This window comes from Bombus vosnesenskii, unplaced genomic scaffold (assembly GCF_011952255.1).
Source record: "Bombus vosnesenskii isolate JDL3184/JDL3185 unplaced genomic scaffold, Bvos_JDL3184-5_v1.1 scf7180000013607, whole genome shotgun sequence".
In the NCBI taxonomy this organism is placed as follows: Eukaryota; Metazoa; Arthropoda; class Insecta; order Hymenoptera; family Apidae; genus Bombus; species Bombus vosnesenskii.
The window spans coordinates 305,748-326,439 of NW_022883146.1; the positions used below are offsets into that span (position 1 = coordinate 305,748).

At 39.1% G+C, this 20,692-nt stretch overlaps 2 protein-coding genes across 11 annotated transcripts in view; one reads left to right on the forward strand and one right to left on the reverse strand.

Moving 5' to 3' along the window:
• Nucleotides 1-282: 282 nt before the first annotated feature.
• LOC117238768 lies at nucleotides 283-2,446 on the forward strand. The gene is made up of 2 exons (XM_033503939.1): nucleotides 283-1,014; nucleotides 1,861-2,446. Exons 1-2 carry the CDS (start codon nucleotides 848-850, stop codon nucleotides 2,417-2,419), a joined length of 726 nt encoding a protein of 241 aa, XP_033359830.1. The 5' UTR covers nucleotides 283-847; the 3' UTR covers nucleotides 2,420-2,446.
• Nucleotides 2,447-4,926: 2,480 nt separating this feature from the next.
• LOC117238797 (synaptosomal-associated protein 25) overlaps nucleotides 4,927-20,692 on the reverse strand; it is a 28,768-nt gene continuing 13,002 nt past the window's right edge. For 4 of the 10 annotated variants that reach the window (XM_033503991.1, XM_033503993.1, XM_033503989.1 and 1 more), the window contains exons 5-7: nucleotides 13,509-13,626; nucleotides 12,877-13,150; nucleotides 4,927-10,155 (exon numbers count right to left, since the gene is read on the reverse strand). In XM_033503991.1, coding sequence (XP_033359882.1) covers nucleotides 10,093-10,155; nucleotides 12,877-13,150; nucleotides 13,509-13,626 — 455 coding nt within the window. In that variant the 3' untranslated portion in view covers nucleotides 4,927-10,092. Of the gene's footprint in view, nucleotides 11,136-12,876; nucleotides 13,151-13,508; nucleotides 13,627-15,368; nucleotides 15,418-17,652; nucleotides 17,702-20,692 lie in introns of all 10 variants that reach the window. The other 6 variants (XM_033503998.1, XM_033503994.1, XM_033503995.1 and 3 more) reach the window with 4 other exon arrangements.

A 20,692-nucleotide genomic window follows, 5' to 3' on the forward strand; every position in this document is an offset into this window, starting at 1 on the left:
GTATTATCGTTCTGTGCACATGTATTAAGGAATATTATAAATTCTAAGATAGCATACATATATATATGTATATTTTTACTTATTCACTTATTGATTACAATCACTATAGTAATATCTAATTTTATTACTTTACTATAATCTCTGTATTTTTATTACCGTAACATCTATGGTTATTACTAATAATCTTATCTATATTACAGTGTTGATATAGATCAATATTATCATGAGAAAAAAGTGTTATAAGTAAATAAATAAATAATCTTTCTAATATTTCACTATTTGTCATATCTAACGTTGACTAATTCTAATACTCGAAAAAACAAAATGATTCATTGTCTAAAATATTTGAGCCTTTATAAGCCTCATTTAAGCCTTTATAACTATTATAGGCGAAGTTTCATCCCATACGACCTTTGGTTTAGTATTATCGTTCTGTAATAATACCGTCGTAATATCGTTAATTGCGACAGCTGCAAACAATGATTTTTCTACTCTTCGTCCGATTTAATTCCGCTTGTTCAATTTCATTAGTTCCTTAATTTAAGAAAGATGCGCTGCTATGAATTTTCATGATAGCTTGCAACAGATAAAATGATGTGACGTGTGTCAAATTTTTAATCGAATATATCTTGAAATTATTAACAATCTATATGAAACTTGCAGTGCAAAGATAGCACCGAAAGAAATAGCATTATCGCATGGCACTTCAGGTTTCAATATCTTGGCAATAAAGCTATTTTGTATTGTAACCCTTTAGAGGAGATAATTAGGGAAATCACACAAAACTATTTACGATGACTGGCTCTTCGATACCAATGAAGATTATCCACCACAAAGCGAACGATACATGGGCTTAGTAAATGCCGTTTATTGCTGGCCCTCCGTGAAAGTACTCTACTGTATTGTTTTCTCCATGAACCTGGCTGGCCTTTTAACCGTCATTCTGGCCATTTTCTGGGCCGTACGATTCGAAAGAGGCTTTGCCGATTACCTGAATCTTATCACCCCTGGTTAGTCCACGTACGAAAACCATTTACAACAATCGATAACAGTCGTTTGTGGAAGAACTGCCTTTAATTCTGATTCGTTTCATCCTCTGATTTCCGGAGATTTTCTGATTGTATTTCGTAACAGTTTTCTAAAATACGGCCTTAAATCTATCGAATCTTTTTCCAATTTAATCAGGTATCGAGCGTTTATCTATGGAATTAGTGATCGTATTAATGATACACAGAATTTCATTTATCTGAACTCATCGTGATAAACACGTAATTGAAGTATATTAATTCTTCCTACTATCTATTATTTTTCGTTCACATAGCCAGAGTTGATGTCCAGATAAGAAGATTTAATCAGCTGGGCTTCGGTTGAACAGAAATTAACTGAAACATAATTTAGATAAATGGAGTTCTGCTGTACACTGAAATGTACTCTATCGTCAATAAATCAGGGAAGATTTAGCATATTTGGGATAGCCATAATTGCAAAATCGTGGATATCGTAATTGCAAAATAAACTTGTTAACGGCGTCTAAATCATACTATTTATATTTCACAGATATTATCACGTATATTAATTACAGATCTGTTTTATTAAAGATAGTGTTTCAAACGGGCGATTTTCTCGTCACTTATGAACGCTAGTGTCTATATTGACACTGCTGCAATTTTGATATTACCATTATTTCAACATATAAAACGACTCTGAACGTTCGGAGAATTATGCATGAAATATCGCAACAAGAATAACTCGTGAAACTAAAATAACTTATTAAGAATGGAAAATGACATTTTGCAGCAGAGTCACATAATAATATTTTACTATCGTCAGGCACGACTAGCGCTAAAAAATTCTCCCATTTCTCGGTGATGGTCATACGACGAATTTTTTAGAATTCGCTTTTTTTTTTTTATTGTGTGGATTAACGAGCGGATCACGACGAGCAGGTGACGGTCACGTGTGGACCGCGATCATCGTGTCTGCTGGCGTTTGCTGTTCCCCTGCCTATATCCTGGGAATTAAGTGCTGGCTCTACCTGAAACTAGAACCAGCTAGAAACGATTTAGAGGATCAACACAAAGTAGACGACAACGTAGATCCTCACGATGTGAATCGGCTTCTATTCTTCCACGTGATTGCCTGTCTGCTGTCAGGATTCTTGGTAGCTATTCTAAATGCCACTTACTTGATTCTGTTGAGCGGATTTCAGCAAAAAAGCCGCGATGGCTTGATAGAAGCCATGGAGAAATATGGAATTGACGTCGCTGTGAAGGCGAGGGTGGACGCTCTTCAAACCGAACTCGAATGTTGCGGGGATAATAGTTACGAAGATTGGTTTCGAATTCCGTGGCTGAAACTGTCGATGGAGGGACCCGAGGATATGGAGAACGGTCCTCGACTGGAAGGGCAGTGGGTATAATCGAACCAATTACCATTTATTATTGTTAATAACAAGAATTAAATGGTTAGTGACCATCGTGCACGCCAGTGTAGAAAAGGAAACAAAGTGTTAGCAATAAATATGAAAAATGGTTAAAAGGATAATCGAGGAACTTTCTGAGAAAATGAACTACGAAATTACATCGTGAATTGAGGAAATTGCACTTTAATACTAGTTTCTAAATAGCAACTACGTTTAATTATCGATAATTATAGTGGTCTTGAAGAATTTTTTCTTGCTTTATATTTACAGAATAAATACGAACATAGCGCTTCACTCGGCACCTATAAATGTGTTTACCATGTGGCTCCTAAATATTTTTTCAGAATGTTCCTTAAAATATGATGATTGTCGAACGATTTTAAGAGAACGTAGATAATCCCGTTTAATCTCAGCTTTACCCATTTACTTTTGTCTGTTTCAAAAGGAGGTATTAGCATTTTTAGTAAGTTCTCTTAATCTATCTTAATGCTTGAATGCATTGATTGTGTGATAAAGATCAGTACCAGAAGAGCGAGAAGAAGAAACTTCCACGCCCGTGGATGTACCTTTCTCCTGTTGTTCCAATGACATTCCGAAACCTTGTGTTCATCACGATATTCTCAGCCCCAGTGCCGTCTACAACTACGATCCTAAACATTTAACCATCTCCACTAATGGGTGCAGATCGAAGATTATAAGTCGAGGTGAAGTTATCAAAACGTACTTGACAGGATATCTTGCTCTTTTATCCCTATATCAGGTACGTGTAAAAAGAATAAAATTAGGAATTCATATAAAAACACGGTGAAAAGTCTTTCGAGAATAAAGTTCATTTTTGGTTTTCAGGTAATTTTGTCGTACGTGTCTCGATTATTGCAAACAGCCTATAGCAACGAGCTGTACATAGGACCTCAGAAGACTCGTTACCACGTCTGGATATTCTTCAAGCCGGAAGATTTACCTGGAAACGAGCGAAGAAGCGAGCGAATGCGTCCTCAGAGAAAACGATCGAAACTAAAGTTAGTCTCTACGTTCTCGAAAAGTTGGGACGAGGAGGAAACGAGTTCTCAGCGTCGTAAAAACAGGAAGGGAAGCATGAAAGTTTTAACGAAGATTCGTTCGAAAATCTCCTCCGTTAAATCGAAAAGCCTACCTACTATTAGACCTACTTTCTTTTCTAACGATTCTCGAGGAAAGAAACGAAGCGCGCAACGGTCGAGAGAAATCGGCGAGGAAGAAGATGAGCAACCGGAAGAAGAAACGAGACTTTTGTCAGAACATAAAACGAGATCTGAGATTGTTATGAAAAAAGATCATCTCTCTGTTTTTTCATTATTATCGGACGATTCCTCGACGAATTTACCGCCGCCGCCGCCGCCACCTCCACCTCCTTTTGTACTAAATCTTGATGTAGAAGACAAAGAGGAAGATCAACTTCTTTCCGAAATCGTGCCTTCAAAGTCCTCCAATATAACAAAAGTTAATGTACCATCGATACAAAACGTAATTACAAATCAGAACTCTGGCAGACGCATAAAAGTATTAGAAAAATTTGGTCAAATCTGGGAACGTATTGATAGAGGCACTCAGCATAGGGAAAGCGGAGGAGCAGATATTTCGAGTAGCAATTTGAGATACGATTGTTCAAGAAGCGAAGTTCGTACAAGGCTAAGTTCAACGGACGTTTACAATAGATTCCGTGGTACTCTTCAGCACACTCTGGCTAGAAGAGAGGCCATTAGAGCTCGAAATGGATCGACAAAACTTTATAGTCCCAAAAGTCGGATGAAACTGGAAATCAGAAGAAGCAATATTCTAGCTAGGATACGAAGCAAAAATGTTCCTCCTTCTTATCGTTTACTGGCAGATTTCGAGCTCCACACAAGACCAATTTTTCAACCACATCCGATACAATTGTCTGTTCCTCCTCTTCCATCATCTCCACCTCTTTCACTTCTTCCTCCACTTCCACCTCCACCTCTTTCTCTTCCTCCTCCACCTCCACCTCCACCTCCGCCTCCGCCTCTACCTCCATTTTCTTCGCCAAATCCGATCAAATGGAGCAGAAATTCAGAGAGAATTTGTGAAACAAAGGCATTACCGCGAGAACAACGCCAATGCAGCATTTGCAATCGTCCAGTCGAGCAAAGCCCCAGCTCTTCTTCTCGCGAATCTCTCGTCGAAGTTCGTAAGGATGCTCGAACATTTTCTGCTTCAGCTCGAAGAAAAGCTCGCGCCACGTTCTCGCGGCATAGGGAGTTTCTAAGAGGAGATTACGCGTCTTGGAATCGATCTACTCCCGTTTCTAAATCCGTCCAACGTAGATAACTCGATTCTTCAACTGATTCTCTGTAAACTGTTGCCGTAGTAATCAGTAATGATCATGATTGGAAGCGAGTTGGATGTAAAAATGTAAATATAAGTAGAAAAGAATAGAGAATAGAAAAACGATACCTGGCAGTGTCACTGAAGATGAGAATCCAAGGTAGAAGAAACAGCAGTCATACAATACTTGATGGTTTATTTGCCGAGAAGTAAAATACATAGGCATTTGTTATAATAGTACTGCCGAAGAATACTTCTTACGTTTCTGTAATACATCTAGCGACAATACATCAGTACTAAAAAGAGAAAAGCTGATTTTTTCATCAATTTGTCTGTTTACCAAATACTTTACAATGTTCGCGTACTTTCCCTCTATCTTTCGCCATCCTTATGTTTTTTCTTTTTTTTTTTCATTATTTTTCAGTATTTTTTCTTTTTTACGTTTGTTCTAACTTCTTTGTCAGGCTTCGTGGTTTACTCTACTGAATATTCGCGATTTCTCGTCTCGTTTTTATCGTCGCTTCGAAGAATCGGAAAGCGGCCGGCAACGACGAGGTGTTCGACGTTCGTCGTAGTCGAAAAACAAAAGAAATTAACAGCGTCGAGCTTTGTGGTACTCGTCGCGCCGTAGTCGTTTTCATCTCGGCACCTTGCACTTTTGCACGGTGGTCCCAATTTGTGTTAATAATCGCGATCGTACTCTTGTTATTGCAAACGTTAGACGTCGGTGCACGCAGTTCTCATTGTCTCGCTTTACAATACCGCTCTATACCGCAATAACTTCGTCAGGAGACAGTCGAAAGATAAATTTCGAACGACGAGTTTCGCACGAAACTTCTCCTTTCTTAAAGATCGACTCGAGAAAAATTGCACGCAACCACCGTAAACTTTACGAATACGTCAACCAAATAGAACAATGCATCAACAGCGAATCTTCGAATCGGTTGCACACGATCTTTCGCGAGCTTTCGCCTCTCTCCGTCTCTTCTTCTTTTTTTTTTTTTTTTTTTGTTTTGTGGTCGCTGCTCTCACAGTTTTCCATTTTATAAGAAGACTGCTGTTCAATTAATCGGTTTATAATTTCATCTCGTTCACTCGATCTCTCATTCACACCGTAAACCATTTCCCTTTTCCGCAGGCTACTTCGTCTATTTTGACCTATCTACGCGTCTATCTACTTAAATCTGCGTGTTCTATACAATTCTGTGAATATTTAAAATTACGCGTACCACATAGACCTATAACAGGTTCGATATGAGTTACTCGTTTCAGATACGAGGGATTATTTTGTAAAATAGGTACATAATATAATTCTTCGAATAGGCGGTGATAAATGTTAACGACGAAGTAACAATACAATATTGCTCGATTCCGTATTGTATAATATATATATAATATTTATGATAATATAACAACATTATCCGCTCGCAAATAAAGTAGATTCTTTCGCTCTCTTTTTCCTCTCGTTTTTTCGTTTCTTTTTTCTCTATTTTAGAGGTCTACATAAGAAGGGGGCTCACCGCGCTCGTTCCGTAAATATATGCATGTAATATGTTTGTATCGTATTTATATTTATATATATATATATATATAATCTATATATATATATATATATTTATACCTATTTATAATCGTTCGTATATCTTTCCTCTGACAAAGTAAATAATTACGATAGGCCTAACGATCTCGAGTAACAATCATAATCATTATCATCATCAAATATCACACACTTGCTCTCTAATATTACTTCCTCTCTCTCCCTCTCATACATCCATTTGCTCTGTTCCTTCGTTCACCAAATTTCCCTTAACATTCTCTCTTTTATTCCTCTTAGTACGTTCGTCCGGCGAAGCGTCCAAGAATTTTTGCAAGCCACCGATCATAACTGCATTACTACGTTAATGAGAAAAGTAAACAAACAAGCGAAATCGAAAGGAATTACTCGTAATATATCCCCTTCCTTCTTTTTGTGCTCCATTCTTAATACAACGCGCGACTCGACGGCGATACCCTTTACAATGTTTATACAATATCGTTATATATATATATATATGGTTAATTCGTTAAATCCAAAATAAAGTTTACATGAATGTATAATAAGTAATACGTGTATCGAAATCATTTCATGCTTATCGACGATATGCTAAATGCGGTGTACACGTATTTTCTTTTTCTCTTTGCCAAATGTGGTCTACATAAAAAAATCTCTACGCGACAAAATCTCCTCATACTTATTGTTTGTTCACCTTCTCTCTCTCTCTCTCTCTCTCTCTCTCGCTCGCTCTCTCTTTTCTACGGACTAATTTTGATGCTACTGATTTGAGGGATCACGTCAGCGCTGACAGCATCTCTTCTCTCTGTCTCTATGCATTCTCTTAAAGCTAAAGAGGTAAGTGTAAAGATGCGAATACTGTTAAGGCTGACAGCTGCTTCGAGAAACATCCCTTGTCTGCAGCGTTGGATCTAATCCGCGGTAACCACGTCATGTCTATCTCTATTTCAAGTTACAAATTATTATATAGTAGTACGCTACTTCTACGTATTTGCAAATTTGCAGTCCTCTAGCAAAGAGAAATGAAAGAAAAGATATCGACTCATTGTCAGAACGATCGCAAACTTATTCCGCGTAAACAACGATCACGGTTCAATAAGATAAAGATTCTGAATAAGAGATAAATGCTGGAATGTGGATACTCGCAGACCGCGAAACAGAAACGTAACCAGGAGAATCCCAGGGCGCCGTGATGACACGACGTACAATGGATTATTCGTTCATTCGTTCTTTCGCTCGCTATAGTACAAAGTAGAGGTACTTCGCTTCGTGTAAATATAATAATGTACAATCTTTGTTTAAATCTTTTGTCGTATTCTTCTTGCTCTCTCTATCGCATTCGTGATTTCTTTCACTTGGAGTTAAACCTTACAGTGACAAACCCGGCGCGTTGAGCGTGCGCGGGACCGCAAGAAACGGAATCGATCTACGCTCTATGGTGAGTCGACAGATAAAACGATGAACAAAATTCTATCTACACATTTAACACCTCCTTCCTTTCTTTTCTCCCCTCTCGCTTTCTCATTCCGTTTCCCTCTTTCTTTCTTCCAGACTTTTTCGCTACGACATCCACTTCGTTGCATTGGTTTATCAAATTCTTCTTCCATTTTTATCTCCACCTCTCCCTCACTCTCGTACCTTTCCCATTATTTTGCTCTTATATTTTTCTCCTCCCTTCCTCCTACTCTACACACGGGAGGAACCACTACGCTCTCTCCTCTCCCTTTTCTTCTTCGTAAACATCGACTTGCTGCCGCGCTAAACGTCCTCCTCCGTTTTTTACCTCGCCCCGTCTGTCGTGATCCCCTCCGGTTTCTCGTGTTCTCTCGGGAAGCGAGATATTTCGTTGATCGCACGATGTTCGACGTAGAGCGTATGTATCGAGAAAAAGGTAAGCGAGTAACGACCACTTTCGGGAGGAACCTAATATTATTTGCCATTTACGGGTAAGCTCCCTTGATCCATTCGATATACATTCGCGTTTTCAAACATGGTAATCTCGTACATCATACATATATGTCTCGAGGCTGCTCCTCGGCTAGCACGCTTGCTACGACCTACTACTGCTTGGAATTACCGCGCGACACGCGCGTGTGCTCTGACACACACACACACACACACACACATACACACATACACACGCATCTCTGATGTCTATCTACGTATCGATCTACTGTACACGGATATTTTGGTCGTAACGCTAATCGTGATAACAAATTACATGGTATGTATTACCTAAAGAGGGCTCGCTGTGCGTATGTATCGTTCACATGTGCACTCCCACACGCTGTGTGATCTATACTACTCTCCCTTTTCTCTTTTGTATTGTTCGCTGTATGTGGCTGTATTGCAGATTTTTCTCTGTATACCTGAACATGGCTACATGTATGTGTATCTATATATGTGTATGTATGTATACAGGGTCGTTTGGATTTTGCGCGTGTGTGTGTGTGTGTAACGATGCAGAGAACTACAGCGTGTGTGCGCTCCCGTCCAACTGACATTGTCGTTTCCTGTGTATATGCTTTTATTTTCGTTAACTGTGGGTAATCTTTAACCCTTAAACAGGCGCGCGATACTTGCGATTCGTTATTTCTTTTTTTTTTTTTTTTTTAACTAATGGATCTCTAGTATTTGTTGTATTCTGTATTCTTATTTTTGTATTTTCTCTGTTAATAACTCTTCTTATTTTAGAAACTTTTTAGATAAATCGTTAAAAGTGTAAACGCTATATCACGAGAGGAAGAACTTGGATAAACGTGCAATTAAGACGAAAAAATCTTTAGACTTTTGTATCCTCTTTTTCATCATTTGCTCTCTACTTTCTCCCTTTCTTATCATTTTCCTTGTAAACATCTGGCTCGTCTTTTAAAAAACTCTATCGGATCACTGAATTGACTTGACGACGTTGCGTCGACATCTTCGTTACATGTAAACATTATTCGTAAATAAACTAACTTTTTTTTTTCTCTTCTACTTTCCTCCTAAATATTTCTATGTCTTAAAGATGAAAATTTGCTCTCTTAAGGGTTAAAGATGATGTTCGTAAGTACGCCCGAGCAGATTCGCTGAAGGACCATTCGAAGATAGTTGACCGAAAGGAGGAATCAAAGATTCACAATAAAAAAAAAAGGTATAGTCGCTAGAGAATGGAGCTACTTGGATGATATACTAACGACGGCAATAAAGATACAAGTAATATATTCAAATAGAATTTACTTCTAACGTTCGCCGAAAATAAAGTGCACAACAGGGTAAGATGGTACAATTTATTTCCCAGAACGCAATAAGTCTTTCGACGCGTTGCACGAACAACAATAAATAGACTAACTGCGAGTAAATACGTACGAAAACCGATGAGAACGATTCTCTCTTGGGCGTTTTTTATAACGTACGCGTTCACTGTCTACAAATATACACTATAAATCGAACAGAACGAAGAACGTAAAAGATTCGAACGTAGGACGGAAAAAAGAACATATGTGATATAGAAGTTGCATTTCGTTCTTTCGATCGTCTATTTGTCAACTCGTCTGTAATAAAGTTTCACGGTGATTCGAGATATAAGAAAATCGTAATAAATAAATTGCAAGTACATGAACACGATTAACTGAGAGTAACAACTGATCGTGTGTATCTGTAGCTGATAGCCCTGGTCTTTTGTTGTAGTTGCTAGTGTTACTGTTGTTGTTGTTGTTGTTGTCAGTAATAGTGTAGTTGTGGTTGTGATAGTGGTGATGGTAGTATTTGTTGCTGTTGGTGGCCGACGGGGTGCAAGTGGTCGAGAGTGGCCTTACTTGAGTAGCTGATGGGCTCGCTCGTTGGCCACCTTTATCCTCGTCTCGTTCGATTCGCCCTGCGTACCAAAAAAACAAACAAACGGAAGATCGTAACTCAAACTTAAGCGTGTATCAAGATCATGTAATCGTCGACCTCGTTTAACTTCGATTATTCTGCGCTTTTTATTCTCTCGCCTCGTCGTTCGTCGTCATCGTTGATTCGTACTACTTCGTACTTGAGCCCGATCGCTGCTGCGGCCGATTTCCATTCTGATTTAAATTCTGCCCGATTGGCAGAATCGATGCAGTAATCTAGACGATACCGCGGATTCTTTGATCGAACGCGAGAAGTGCCAGATTGAATATTCAATCGAATCGAAAGGAATACAGCAGCGATAAGAAAGAAACAAAACTCGTGCATAGTCGTCACGACAACGACGAACGCGGCGACGATACTGCGGGGTTTCATCCGACAAATAAGATTCCAAAAAGATTAGACGTTAATATAAGCGCGTGTATATAGATATATACGTATGTATATGTATAATATACTACATACGGTATAATCATATCGGTGAAACCAGAGTAAAAAAACGAGCTGGACACAACAAGAAGAGCGGTAAAAAAGATAACACGGTTACAAGGGGTGTAAGAACTAAACGACGTGTATAATAATAGGAGATTGCACTAAGTACACGAGATATAAGACACACGTAATATATAAATCGATGTAACCGGAAGGCTCGATGATTTCGTTGTAGCACAAACAGGTGGATCGAGTTGGGTTGACGGGTTGGCGGTGTCCGACCGACGACGAGAAGGCAGAAGAAAGGGTCGTGGGCGTGTGAGCGTACAATATTTTGGAGCTGATATACATATTATATATATATGTGTGTGTATATATATACGTATATGTATATATATATATATATTCATTTATTGTTTGACTATTTAGGGCTCGGAGGAGACGGGTACGTGGGCAGAGTGACGCATTTTACTTGAGTAGAGCGTGCGCACGCTGATTCGCCACGGCTATCCTCGTTTCGTTTGACTCGCCCTGCGGATTATCATAGTTTGGATTTGGTCACAGGTGGTATAAAATAAGAGAATCATCAATTGAACGTAAGGCAAGAAGAAACAGAGAAAGAAAAGACAAAAATAGAGAAAGACAGAAAAAAGGGCCAACAAAGCGTGTGAGACACGGTCAGGATCGGCCGATAGCTAATATTTGGTGCAATGTAATTTTCAATTTGTTTCTTTTATTCTTGCATTTCTTTTCTCGTCTCGTTTTATACATTACTCGTTTCTTATATACTCTAACATATGCTCTCTCTTTTTATTTTTTTTCCATTGTTTCTTTTTGGATTTATGATTGCAATATTGCCGAACACAAAAGACAGCCCGTGAGGGTGGCAAAATGTCGAATGACGCCGGTGGTGCGATGACGAAGAAGGGGATAATTAAAGGGATGGCTAGTCGTGCGGTGCACGTGCGTACGCATGCCAACACGAAAACGAAACGATCGTTTATCTACTATTTTAAATAACGACGCGTATCGTATTTCGTTTTAATCGGTTCCTGTAGTGCAATCTCTTTCTCTCTCCCTCTCTCTCTCTCTCTTCCTCCCTCTCTTTCAACAACAATCGTTTCGTCTTCGGTAAATAGAATTTCCGTGCGAATACAAAAATAATGTGTAGGATTTATAGAAGTATATATAGAAGAAGAGAGAACGTTCTATCCAGTACGTTCTCCTGAAAGGTGAGATAATCCCGACTTAGAAGTCTTCTTCTATGTTGAGGAACAATGACTCGGGGCTGAAGGATGCATGTACGAGGAAAAGGGAACAACAATGCTACCAAGTAGAGCGTATACTCGTACGACACGTTGCCCATCGTCGGCGGCCAGAAGTCTTGCAATCGGACAATATCGTCAAAGAAACCACGAATTCTTACACGAAGCCGACTTCTCATGAAACGCCCCGTCTTTATACAGAATACAATATTGCACGCTAAAATCTTTCGCGTTATCTTTTCACCTGAAATCTACCGTGCGCCAGTTTTTCGTTCCAGTAATTCGATTTCAGCGGAAAACAAGATCTGGCACGAGCACTGTACATGTAGGACGTGTCAGAACGAAACGAAATTCCCAAGGACACGTGAAACGTCGACCCGACTTTTGGGACCGCGCCAGGAACGAAGGGAAACATGGACGGCTAGGTAGATCGAAGGGCATGTAAGAAAGCGAAAGCGACAACGAACGTGTTGTGCATCGCTCTGAGCGCGTGCATCGTGAGATAAATAATCCACGCATGCTCCGTGGAGAGAAAAATATAGCGGAGCTAATCGTACGTGTTTTCAATCATCATTTCAATCAACAACTCGTTCCACTACTTCAGACCTTCCTCGTTCTAATATCGTTTAATAAATTGAACAATAATTTTATTATTAAATTATGCGACTACAAAACACGATATTGCAGAAACATAATGCCACATGCCCTTATCTTCCAACGAAGCGTTCTTTTATCGGGTTTCCATTTCATTCTCATAATATCAAAGTTTTTTACCATTATGCGATAGAAAATTTCATATACTTGAGTCTACTTAATTAATATGTAACCATTATAATAGTCACTTTATAAGAGAATCGTATAGCGAATATGATCATGTTAGATCATGGTAGGTTAAGATATAAATAACTCGAAATGAAACGGATAGAGGGAAGTCTGAAGGTGGACGATTCGGTGATTTTTCTGAACTCAAATCTTTGAACTCGTCGACTGGCGAATCGTCTCCTCACCTTGCGATTAATCCTGTCGATTTGCCGATTCTGATTCTCCAGTTCGCTGCCCATGTCGATCGCCATGTTTCTCAAATTACCGATCATTGTGTTCACCTGACCCATATTCTCTTCCATCTCTCCTTCACGGGCATCGTTTGTAATCTTGGCGATGTAGCCGCCTTGAGGACCAAGTCCATTGCGATCGTCCATCACCCGTTGAGGCTGGTTGTTAACTACCTTGCCGTCATCGTTTCCCTTCCACGTGCCTTCATCTTCCTTGAAGCTGGCGCCTCTGTGAAAGATGAACGTTCCATTAGCAAATCTCTGTTATATATAGATAATTCAAAGGAACAAGATACATCGAATAAAGAAATATCTTTCGTATTTTGCTTCAAACATTTTTCGCTTCTTCTTAAAATTCCGAAGGTATTTCAAGATTTGCAGAGTCGACAGAAATTTTTGTTCCATAAGAATTGACTTCACAGTTTAGTTATACAGGGTAAATTTTATCTTTAGTTTCTTTACGAAATAGAGGTAGAAACGAAGCGTTAAAGATCGAGGATAGAATTTCTCGATTAGAGAGTGCGCTGTAAAGTAGAAGATAAGATTTGAAAGGGTAAGAAGCGTAAAACGATTCGGGACAGCCCTACTTGTTGCATGGGAGAACGCAGAGACCGCAGCACTTTTCCATTCCAGTGAGATTTTTCTCGGCCTCGCGCATGTCGGCGTTGATTTGGTCCATACCCTCCTCGATTCTGTCCAGTTGCTCTGTTTCATTGTACGAGAGAACATTGTTAACATCTTTCCTATCGCATCTTTAACGTAGCGTCCCGAAAGAGAGCAGACAGCCGACGTAAAAATAAAAATCGCGTTAGTCGCTGTACCTCTACATCTCGCTTGTAAATAACCAAACAGAAATTCGTTTGCTAAAAATTGGATACTCGAGAAATGAAAAATAAGGAAGGGGGACACGCTGTCCTATTCTCTTTCGAGGATCGGAATACTTCCTCAAAAATTGAAGTGAATCGTCATTTTTTAAACGATCAGGGAATAGAGCACTATTTGTTCAATTCTTTCTCAGATAACGTTAAATTATCCTTAAACGAATTAAAGGTTAAATTAGTTCCAAAATATTTAACGCACTATTCCCTTATACTAAATGACGATTGGTGGTTTCATAATACTCTACGAGGATTCATCGAGAGACTCCACTATATTAAGATTTAGCGTAACTATAGAATTCGAACTACAATACAATACAAAGTTCTACGCCCAAACAAAGAAAAAAGATACATTACAAAAATATTTGCGATGATAATTGGTAGATTTATTTGTTAAAAATGTAGTAAACGAATCTTTCTCTCGACGAAGGATCCTCGGAAAAGAAAAAAAACGAGTGCAACGAAAGTGCAACAGCTAAGCAAAGAGTCTCCCTACTAAGGGTAACCTAAGATCCTAAGATCGGGTGAGTAATTCTGTATGTACTGGGGTGTACGGTGGATTCTAAGGGTACTGGGTACGAATTGAACCAAATATATTCACGAAGAGTAACGCGCTGATGCAAATGTGCCGGTCAACAAATACAATAGTAGATTTAATAGGCTTTGACTTACACCGTGCCGGAAGTACCGGAGGGATGCGTTTAAAACGTGGAGCGCGTATTCTTTTTCTTTTTTTACTTTTAATTTTTGTTTTCTTTTACTTGGGTTTGTTTGTTCGTCTACTTGTTTTGTTTCTGTATTTCTCTGTTTTTGTTCGTTCGCCTTCGTGAGATTACGTTCACGGAAGGAAGCGAAGATAAGAATAGGAGGAAGCAGGCGGAGAGAACGATAGGACGCAGAGAGAAAGAGAAAGATAGAGTGGCAGAGGAAGTACTAGAAATAAGAGAAATATATAGGATAAGGCGATGGAAGAGAGCAGAGCGATGATCGAAAGAAACAAGAGCGAGGAAGATCGAGGAGAGAGAATCGTGAATGCAACTGGAAGGAAATATTATGGTCATAGGCGATAGATAATCAAGGTATCAAACAAGATGCAATATTCAGGACAATAGAAACGTAAGAACAAGGGGAGAAAAGTAATTGATGATTGTTCGAACGTAAACGATCTGAACGTTGAAGGAATGTGAAGAGATGTCGAAAGAACGAATCTGTTGTCTTTTGGTGCATTTTGGTTAGTATCAGCCGTTCGATCGAAATTTAATTCCGACGTACACAGGGTTGCATTAGTGTCTGGACGATTATTACACGCAATTAGTGTCGTATATGCATATATATATATATATAATATCTATATATAATAACTATATACATATAATGACTATATATAAATATTATATACATCGGCGGGTGGAGAACGTATGGAGAACATATAATAGAATACATATAGAATATATATGGTCGTCGATCGTTGGCTTTTGTGTCAGTCGAGACCAGATAAATATATATCTTTTTTGTAAGAGACGGTTTACGTAAGTTTAATGTTTGTATGTCTAGATTGAAATGGCTTACCGCCTTGCTCGTCCAGCATTACGAGGGTTTTCATCCCGACCTCGTGGCTCTAAACAGGCAACCGACCAATCAGCGGCTTGTTAAACGTGAGGTACAGGAAGCACCGTCGAAACGCTCCCTCGCTTCGCTCCACGAGAAAACATTTTTCTAGCTGTGTCTCCCTCGTCCCGTGACTGAACCACGGGCCAAACAGAGACGCGACAGTTGACCCTTAAACTTCTTTACTTCGGACGCTAATCAACGAGGAATCGGACTCACCCTGTGTCCACAAAACCCTCTTTACCTAGAGGGACGCTTTAAAGAAAAAAGGACGGGCAAACTACGGGTTACTGATCGAACTAAACTAACTCAAAGCTCTTCGCACTACTTTCCGTCTTTCCATTCTATCTGACTACGTAACACTGTAACATAAATTGACAACCACCATCTGTGTCCATCTTTTCCTTTGTGTTTTCCTTTCCTTCGCTGTCTGTTCCTTTCTTTTTCATTCTTTTCGTTCTCATTGGATTTCGATCTCTTGGTAGAGCCGAGGAAGTCAGATTCATCGTGGATAGCAATTACACTTTTTCGTCCATCATATCTTGATGATATATCGGAGGAGCGAGAGGGCGCGTACGACAATATTTTATCCTGATTATTAATTCTATTGCGGGTCAGGCTGCTGGAGGACTAGGATCTTTTTGCACTCGTAATAGCGAGTAGAATCGATGTGAAGTTGGATTTACCAACTGCGAAACGGCGACACGGAACATAGTGTTGGATGAATAGAGAGAGCCAGAAGGAGAGAGAAAAATAGAGAGAGAGAGAGAGAGAGACGCGTGGTGAAGCGTCTTGAAAAATAATTGGCTCCACCGCGGAATGGGAAACTTGTCGAGCGTCTAACGCGGAACAGACATCGTCCTCCTCTGATCGCTCCTCTGCTTCGTGTACTACAATGCACGGAGCGAAACAGCCAAAGTATTCTCGAGAACTGGAAAACGCTCGCTGAAAAATGAGATAACGAACCAAAGAATGAATTTTTCATCGATTCGATCGACGAAGCGAAGAAGCTAAGAGGGCCGACGATTCTTAAATATGATCGTCGATCGAACGGTTGGTAAATCCAACGTTTCCCGGGGATCGAAGAATTCTAGATTGGATTTTTGGGGAATTTATTAAATTGCACGTCGATCTGTGAAATTTCCAAGAGCAAAGATTAGCCAGTTAAAAATTATTAATAGCATTATCTAACGGCGAAACGTGGTTACACGCTCTACTATATATTTCTGTTATTATGGAGTGGGTGGCTTAAAGTCTCGTCGAGGAGCTGGATAATCGAGTCTACGATAGAGTAACAGTGAGGGGATGAACGAGGATGAGGGAGAACAAAATGGATTTAATCGATGAACCGAATCGAATTAAGGGCGAGTGGCGCGGTGGCGATGATGCGAGAAGTCGAATGTTAAATAGGAGCAGACAAAGGCGTAGAAGCAGATTAAAGGAAGAAAAAGACACGCTTCGTTTCCAGTGTAGGCACTCAGAGTACCGTGGCGCTGTAAGATACAGAATTAGAAGATTGTTTTAGCTAAAGGACAGAGAAAGAGATCAGAACCAGAGAATAAAACGCGCGTTCAGTTCCCGAACAGACAGGCGGAAATACACTTCTATAGTCGTTATATGTAGTCGTTGTGTTAATCTGTCGATATCCGGTTCAGTCTTCGGACGATTTTCAAAAAGCTACTTCACTTCCAGCGATTCTTTTTCTTTTAGTAGATCAGAAATCGAAACCACGTAATTTTTAACGAAACTCGAGCGTTGTTCCCTTATCAAAGAACACGGGCACGTTTGCCAGGGAACTTAAAATAACCTGTGAACCGACAGGACTCATAGTCGCGAATTTTTGACATTAAAAAACGAACACCGCCGAATGGTACGCGTAAATACGTGTCAAAGTGTGTCCTATTTTAACGATCTAATCCCGTCAACCGTGGAGAGTGTACGAAAAGATCTGTCTTTTCTTTTTACTTTCTTCTGTTCTCTTTGAAGCAAACAAAAATAAAAAAAAAGAGAAAGAAATTATCTAACCATTCGAAATCGAATAAAGTAAAAATAAACTTTGTTCGTCCGTATTCTATAACTTTTTTGTTCCTTTTTTCAATGTTCCGTTTCCTTTCATTTCTCGTCACTTTGCTCTCGCCTTTCTTTTCTTTTTTTAATATTCTCGACTCATTTTTCAAGAAGATAATTTACTTTTCTTAAAATTCTTTTTTCTGTTGTTTTGTTTATTGCTGAGGGAACTGCTTACCGCCTTGATGGTCTAACATCGTCAGAGTGTTCGCTGCGACCTCCTCGCTCTACGACAGGGTCGAAGGGCCCACACGTTAACGGAAATGAAAGATCGTTCAGTGATGCGCGAGAACAACTGCGAAATTAAGTCAGAGACAAACAAGCAAACCGCCGGGCACGTCTTGCCACATGGATCACATTTATATTCTCCTTTTTCTTCTATGAAATACCAAACGATGATCTCAACTCGAAGCCGCGCCTCATTTCTCGTATCTATTTTCTTCTGGCTCGTGAAATTCGATGGAATTCCACGAAACCCGAGTCGTGTGACAAAACGTGCCAGGTTGTAATAAAATAAAAATTTCATATTTATCTACGAAAGAAAATGGTTATGTCCAAGATGTACGTCCACGAAAATGACTGTGAAAAGAAAGACTGTGTTTCCCTCGATTTCTGATATCGGTTCAGATAATCTCTCATGGACGGACACCTTGAACGCGATGGTAAATTAGAACATAACATATGAGAATACAATAATAACGACGAAAAGATAAAGGAGTGGTGGCGCGTATAAAAGAACGATGAGAATGATAATAATGAGATCGTAGCTAATCAGAGCGAAACAACTGGGAGCGAGTTATACTAGCGCTAGAAAATTTACATGAATTTCGTCAAACTTCCACACGACGACGACGACGTCGACGTCGACGCGTCTGCTTGCACCATGCGCATCGCACTGCTAAGTATATATACGTAAGGTGATTTTCGCAAGGGACACCGATATATAATACTGATATTTGGCAGCTTCGAAGATGAGAACGTAGCGGAGACCTACGTATATAAGAAAATCAGAATTCTACGTGGGTATAAATATACCGAGCTGACGAAGCACAACTATGTTACAACAGGAAAGAACGGGCGGTGAGAAAATGTTTCGAGTCTCGCCGCTTTCTTACTTCTTTTTTTCCCCTTCGTCGTTGCATCTCTGTCTCGATCAGTAAAAAGCATTACACGAATCGCGCGCTACTTTTATCCGACCTTGAATCGATAACTATAATCGCACAATCGCTAGTATTATATGCACGATACATAATAGTAACAAAGCAATAGTAATTATAATAATAATAATAATGATGATGATGGTAATAATAATAATGATATTAATGATAATAATAAAAATAATAATAATAATAATAATAATCATAATCATAATAATAGTATGTACACGACGGCGTCTGTAAACTCGCAGATAAAAAGCGGAGGACAATATAACACCTGCTTGGTAAGACGACGGTCGACAAAAAGTACCTACATTTGATGCAGAAGGGTATAAATCAAGGTAAAAAGAAATCAAAAACAGAGTTAGAATATACGTACGTGTATACATATATGTATGTACATACAGACATGTGTACGTGTAAAGTACATATATACATATATATATATACACAGAAGGTGAGAAGAAGAAGATAGATAGGGAGCTTCATTAAGTACTTGTTTTGGGTTTTGTACACTAAAGAATATGAGGTACATAGGTTTTATATACATACACATACGTGATATATGTATATAACATTATCTATAGATTCGATACGTATATTCATATATATGAATAGATATATAAACAATATGTACGTATTACACGTTGACTGATAAAGCGACACAGCTAGAAGCTTCGTGTTTGGCTACGAAGTAAAAAAAGATACACAATCCAAGAAAGAACGTGTGTATTTGTGAGAAGTAAGGAAGAGAAAGAGAGAGAGAGAGAGAGAGAAAGAGAGAGAGAGAGAGAGAAACTGACAAAATACATACGTATGCGTCTAGTCGAGATGCATACATATATACACGAGATACACGTCTACGGTTCGAGTACTTTATCGCTGTGTATAGAAAAAGAGAGGAGGCTGTCGAGAAATAGGGAAATAAAGATATATATATATAGATATATAAAGAGAAAATGAGAGAAATGGACACACGAAGAAAGGGTTATTAGTAAGTAGAAAGACCGTAGAAGGGCGAAAAGGAGAAAAATATCGTAGACACACAAAGGGACGAAGAAACAAAACAGGGCGTTATAAACGAGTCAACTTGATCCCGCGCATGATGCTCTGTACAGATTTGATTCGATAACAGCGTTCTCGGATATCGAATATTCGTGTACTGACAGCAGCAGCAGCAATAGCAGCACCAGCAATTAAGTGTTTGTGATAGTCAGTGTCTTTGTCGCATAAGTAAGTAATTAGTGAGCAGTGTCGTATTCTAGTTATCTGTACAAAAATCTAGGGAAATCGATTATAATAGATTTACTTTTAATAGAGTTACTTTATTCTAAGCATTCTTAAATGCTACTTTAAATGTAATCTTAATACAATCTTTTGAAGAACATTATTGAAGAATAATATTGTTTCCCAATACTTTTGCACTTGACCAATTGTAAAGAACAAAACAGTATTAGTAGTGTTGATGGTGTAATACTAGTAATCGTAGTAACGGTAATAACATAGTAGTAGTACTAAGTAGTAGTATTAATAGTAGTAGTATTTTGTATAGTACAGCTGTACAGTGGTAGTTGGCTGTCGCTTTTCATCGTCAACCGCGAATTCGCACTGTCTCGTTCGATACTTCCGCTATATGTATATTCTAACCCGCATTTAAAAAGCAAATCTACCGCTACTTTCTCGTTGCAAAATACTTCACCGAGCAGGGAGTTGCGTGTATAATTCTAGAAGTTTTCATGACAGTGTATATACGACGTAGTAGTAGGTGGAGAAAAAAAGAAAAATAAGAGAGAGAGAGAGAGAGAACGGAAAAAGAAAAATATAGAAAGAGAACGTCCGCTGGTCGAACGCGAGAAACTTTGATCGGGTCGATTAGCCAAGAACAGGTCAATTCGCGGAAGAATTTCAAGAGACAAACCAAGGGGAGATATATCTGGTTTGTCGTAGCAAAAGCGTGCGAGGTGGAGCACGATCGATCGGAAATGCGATCGAGGGTGTTTCTTCGCGCTTCACGGTACACAGAATACTCTATTAAAAGGATGCCTTCCTACGACCCGTATA